Below are 6,145 nucleotides of genomic sequence, written 5' to 3' on the forward strand. Positions count from 1 at the left end.
AGCCGAGAACCAACCCTTCGAGTACTACAACATACCTGATCGCTCAGGGTCGGGAATAAATCCACCTTCAAATATCTGAAAGCCACCACAGGCATAACTGAAGCTACCGTCGTTAGGAGAATAACAAGCCAGACGCACTTCTGGGTCAAGGAATGTCGTGCGTTTCCTATTGTTAAAGAAAAATACACATTGTGGTTATAAATAGAATTGAATTGCTGAATGAAAAGCCTTGCTGTCTATTTCCATGAGGTCTCTTTTCAAACGTCGAGGTTTGGGCTACCTAGGGAGAGCTACTAGGTGTCTTCTCCAGTATGTTCAGTGGTGATGAGGAGAAAGCAAAGGCGTTAAGATAACTCTTGGGAACTGCCTTGTGGCCCGATCGCTTGGAGATTGCCAGCTGGAGCCAAGCGTACACTTATCCAGGCTCAGTTCAGCTTCATTCATGAAGCATAAGCCTCTCATCCAGCCTCAAGATCCCTCAACTACCAAGCAGCCATTATTTTTAAAATGCACATTTACCCTGGCAGTTGAGGTGTATATGCCATATTGAGCTAAGGAGAAAGAAGGGCTAGTGGTTTGGACATCAAAGGGGAAGGAGGCAATTCACATGGAGATGGAGACGCAAATGTCTGGGAAACGAATTCTAGCTGGGCCATCTTTGACAGTGGACACAGAGGGGACTTTAATCAAACAGCCTTGCTTGGTTCCTCCCTGTCTATCACACTTAGTTCACATTAAAATATAGTTATCTATGATGATATCTTCCTTCCTAAAGCAGGTCCTCTATCTAAAATCTTTTAGGCAGTTCAAGGGAAGGTCAAAGGCTCTTCCTTAGTCTTTGTTTCTTAAAAATAACCAGTTTAAAATACCCATATACCCAAAAAAGGCACATTTGGGAGTGGCAAACTCTTCTCCTCCGTGCCACTATCATATCAAAACTACACAATATATGTCCGAGACGCAAGTACAATTTCAAATAATGGTCTTGATGACTGGCTAGGTCATAGAAAGTGGGCTTCATCTAATGCAGGGCCAACCTTTTAAATACGGGCAAACCTGCCTCAGAAAACCTGCCTCAAAGGGACTTGCTCATCTTTCTGACTTTCTCTTGGTTATAAGGTACTTGAGGTTCCCAGGAGATCAGGAATGCTCCTGCACTAGTGAAAAGAGCATTCCCCTCACTAGGAAACCACTGGTGCAGCCATTCTAAGTGCTAGTGCAATAGCGAAACTCATTTCCAAGCCTGGAGCCAGTTTCTGTACTTTATACTCACACCTCATTTACGGGGATGTTTGTTTAAACAAAATAAAAAAGGTCAGTAAGGCAAACAGACAAGTTCTACAGAAGTTACATGTCAACCCTACTTATATCACCGAACTAAACTTTTGTTCCTATTGGTTTCCTAGGGATTTACCATGATACCGCCAATTATCCAGGTTCCCTCTCCCAGCGCTAAAGCGTTAACACAATTTGAATGGGCTTTGGGTATGAAGGCTTAGCTATTCTACATATTCTGGTTTTGGAGGATACACTCTGACAACCAAAGAGCAGTTGGTTCCAGTTGCCTTGGCAGAAACAAACTTGACTCAATAAATTAAATGTCTCTTTGAGCTCCTTGAAGCTCAGTACCCCCGGGCATGGCTGGAAAAAACAAGCTTTGCTTTAAAACCACACTCCTGTTTACTGCTGGCGGCTAAGGAAAAATTTTTTTTCTTAAACCCCAATGTTGATCTAACTTTTGAAAAGTCTCATTTGAGCTCAGTAATTAATTCCTGGAATGACATGTGCTTAGCTGGAGAGAGTGGTCCCCACACAAACTACTTTCTCCAGTTGAGGCATTCCAGTCTCATTACACATGCTAGATTGCTCTCTTAGGACTGGAAATCTTCTGGTCAATGCACTGAACTTTCGGATTTGGCAACCAAAAAAAAAAAAAAAGGACTTAAAAATAGTTTCAATATCTTTCTTTCCTAATATGCTTATTCTTATTCATAATCATCATGTTTCTACATGGCTGGAATCTTTTGGTAAACAAAGTATAACTATTACGTATTAAGTGAAAGTGGTGCAATTTAAGATTTCCATGTACACGCAGGGCAAGGCAGAGGTTGAGGAATAACATTCTTAAGTGTACATGCATGTTTAAATGAAATTACAATTTTAGGTGCCTTTGCATCATTGGAAATGCATAACCCTGTAGTTGTTCTGATTTTGCTTTCTACATGAATAAGTCTTTTAAGAATTCTTTTGTAGACTGGATTCCCCAACTAGTTGATACAAATCTCAGTGTTACCAACTTATCTTACATACTCTAGAAATTTCAAAACTTCTGAGAAATTATATCAGTAGCCCTTGCTAGGAATCGTTTTGAAATGTGGAGAGCAATGATAGTATACTTCATAGGTAGACCAGATATACAATGTAGAATCATAATTTCAGGATTTTAAGGGATTTTAGGTGGTCCTTTGCTGCCCATCTGCTTCTCAAATTACTCTACAATGTCCCCAACCAGTAATCAAGCCACATTTGTTTGCATCATCATCATCATTATCATCATTAACATTTATTTAGAAAGTACTGCATAGAATGGTACAGGCCAAGCATTTTATATGTATTATCTCATTTAACATTCACAAATTTCCTGTAAAACTAGGAACTAGTAATATTCTCAGTTTAGAAGTGAAGACATTAGGCATGAAAAGTGAAAAAAATATGCCAAGGTTCACACAGCTTATAAGTGGTAGAGATGACACTGAACCCTGGCCATCTAACTAGAGCCTATTCTTTGTACCACTAATGGACTTAAGTCCAGCAATTTTTAGAAGGCTCTAAATTTCATTCTTATCTAAATGCAAATAAGTTCCACTGGTAAACTTTGGCAGAGACGTTGATGATAATGTGGCATAAAAAGCAAAGCCTAGCTTTTCTTTCTCCTCTCTATCATGTATAACTTTTCACAAGTCTTCAGGCAGCCATGATATATATGCTATGCCTCTTGTTTGCAAAGGGGTAGATTACTTCATCTGGGCTATTGACATATAAACAGCTATCCCAGTGGTTCTTCTTTATCTAGTAGGGACAGCAGAAACTAATCTTTGGTCCCCTTTTCAAGCCTGGAAGTCTTCAGATGCTTCTTATACAATTCCTGGAAAAAGGATTATTGGTCATCCCTAGTCCACTTAATACAGAAAATAAATTACAAAGGCAAATGACAGCATGATGCTAGGCCCCAGTAGATAGCAGGATTCACTTACCGACAAATGAAAACTGGTCTGGGAAGATGCCAAAGATGCCATTACTGTGCATTATAAATAAAATGGAGAAATAAGTGGCAATGCTGCCCCAGATGAAGACGTGATTAATGACAGTCCAGTAACTGGTATCCAAGGCTATCTGTAAATGAAGTCACATGCAAAAGGGAGTTCTTTGAGGATGAAAAGAGCATCATTTTACTGAGTGATGTTTTTCCTAAACTGCTTGTGAAAAAGATGTTTCCACCTGTTTAGCTACCAGCCAACTACAGGCACTCTCACTTTTTGTGCAACACAAGAGACTGACTTGGCATTTCTGCTAGACAACTGACTTTAGAATTTATATCTTTAAGCCATTATATCTTCCAAGGTTGAGTCAGAATCAGGAGATAAATTGTTAAACTTCTTTTAAGTGAGCAATAAGAAAGCAGAATGGTTTCTAATTTTAATGTTACTCTGTAAATTGCTTTCAAAATTTTTCTGTTGGAAAAAGTATTTTCTGTTGTGAGCAACTGTAATGTTTTATAATCCATACATAAATTTTCCTGTGACCATTTTTACATAGGCATAATCTGTTTTACATCAAGATTCAAACTCATTTTGATGAATTTTTCTTGTAAATTTTTTAAATAAGAAAAAAAATCCTTTATCCTCTTTTGGTATAATATTCAGAAGTTGGGATTCATGGTGACCTGGGAGCAGGTTCACAAGCCCTTCTCCCTTCCAATAACTTATTGTGGCAGGGTAGCCGAAAAAGCGGAAAAAGCACACATGGCCTGTTATCAGATAGTAAAGAAAGCCAGTGGTGAATATGAACTCTTGAGTTCTCAGAGAAAAAAAATAATAAAATGCTGCTGGCATCACTATTTGCATTTCAGAAGTCTGAAATGATCCAAGGAAGGTTTGCATTTCTAGCAGTCTGGTGCAAAGCCACAGATTTCTTGCCTGCCTACCTACATAATAAATACATCCTTTCTGCATATGGAGATATACTTATCCTTCCCACTTGAAGTTTACTCTCCTTTAAAATGTTGCCCCATTAAAGCAAAATATTTGTGCTGCTGATAACCAACAGATATAAAATATGGTAACTAGAATTAACTATACCAATTATGTAGAGTAGTATTGTCTTATTGTATCTGAAAATAATTATGAAAACAAGTACACTTTACTTTAAATTTTCCAAATTTAAACTACATTTTTGAACATAAGGGATTCATAGTATTATTATTAGTTTGTTGAGAAAAGACTTACTTTGAATCTAGTTTCCAATGCTCAAAACAATTGTAGTTACTTTAAACGCATGAACAGAATGATAACTGGTGGACTGAAACTACTATATTATGGAAATATTTACCACATATTTCCCATCTATAGTTTATCAGAAGAGCTAAGGATTATTTGAACTGTTAAATCTTTACATACTTCTTTGATACCTCTTCCATTTCTCTCTTTACTTAACACAGGTGTTAACCATGACTGTCACACTGTTATGCTTTCCCTTAAACCAGAAGTATGATATTATTTGATATTTATCTTACATTTGTAACCTGAATTTTACCACTTAAATGTGATGTTTCCACATTGATTCCTACGTTAAAATATTTTTTGTTAGGAAAAAAATAATGTTGCCCCATTAAAAGGGTGCTGGCAGCCTTAGATATAAATTGCAAAGATTGTAAAGGGACAGCTTTTTCTTACCTCAACATGCCTGAGAACAGAAAGCCCTGCCATCCATACCTCAGCAAAGAGATGCTGATTTTCCAGTTCGTTTGGCTACTAAGATGTTAGACCACGATCTCAAATTCTACCTTCTACCAACTGTCAGTTCAAGAGATAACAATAACCTGGACTGTGTGGATATGAGCTGGCAAAAAAATAATCACAATTTAAGACTCAACTAAAAAAATCAAGAATGAGTGGCTCTTATTGAGGCAGAACTAATGGAAAGGACAGACAAGCACTATAACCAAAATAAAAAATAAAAAAGTAATGAGAACTCAAGGGGATGCAATTAGATCCCAGAAAAAAATTCTGGAAGAAATAAAGCATGATTTCTGAACTTAAAAATTCAATAGAGAAAACAAATAAGAATAGTCACTGATGAGAATTGAATTAATATTCTGGAAAAAAAAATGGAAATAGTATCTCACAAAAGAGAGCAATAACTTGAAGAAATGGAAACCATGTGCAAAAAGATATGCAACAAGGGAGGCAAATCTATATAGATGTCAGATCCATGGGCCCAATATACCAAAAAAAAAAAAGGCATTTTATTAAAAAAGAAGAAATAAATAGAGAGGTAACAATCAAAGAAATGACAGAAGGAAACCGCTCTGCTATAACAAACCAAAGATTTTCAGATGATGGAGGGTAATCTAAATCCTAGGCAAATTAATGAAAGAAGTTACATTCTGGTGACATTTGTGAAGTCCAGAGATAAAGAACACAAGCTTCTAGACAGAGAAGATATTACTTACAGAAGAAAGAGAATCAACCTAATCTCAAACTACTACACTGACACTGGGATATAGTAGAACATTTATAAAGTTCCTAAAGAAAAAGTCTCTGACTCAAGAATCTTATGCCCATCAGTAAGTATATCATTCAAAAGTAAAGACAGAGAAAAGCTTTGAGCTCAAAAGTGTAACATCTACGTGCTGTTTCTGAAGAAATTACTCAAGGAAATTGCTGCAACCAATAAAAATTAAATCAGAACAAAGACCACAAAACAGTGGTAGACAAAGAGCATAAACATGGTGGTGAGCAATGATTCTTGTAAATTTATAGTTGGTTCTAAATGAGTCACTATGTGAGTATGAACCTCAGTATCAATTTAGGAAGAATTTTATAACTGCAAAAATATATGTTAAAGAAACATTTAATGACATCCT

The 6,145-nt window shown here is 36.7% G+C and overlaps 1 protein-coding gene across 1 annotated transcript in view; it reads right to left on the bottom strand.

Moving 5' to 3' along the window:
* Nucleotides 1-6,145, bottom strand: part of ATP8B4 (ATPase phospholipid transporting 8B4 (putative)) — a 203,625-nt gene that overhangs the window by 2,016 nt on the left and 195,464 nt on the right. Inside the window, exons 26-27 of the mRNA XM_011355090.2 lie at nt 3,255-3,393; nt 36-166 (exon numbers count right to left, since the gene is read on the bottom strand). Coding sequence (XP_011353392.1) covers nt 36-166; nt 3,255-3,393 — 270 coding nt within the window. The remainder of the gene's footprint in view (nt 1-35; nt 167-3,254; nt 3,394-6,145) is intronic.

The sequence above is a fragment of the Pteropus vampyrus genome, unplaced genomic scaffold (assembly GCF_000151845.1).
Source record: "Pteropus vampyrus isolate Shadow unplaced genomic scaffold, Pvam_2.0 Scaffold19, whole genome shotgun sequence".
NCBI classification, from domain to species: Eukaryota; Metazoa; Chordata; class Mammalia; order Chiroptera; family Pteropodidae; genus Pteropus; species Pteropus vampyrus.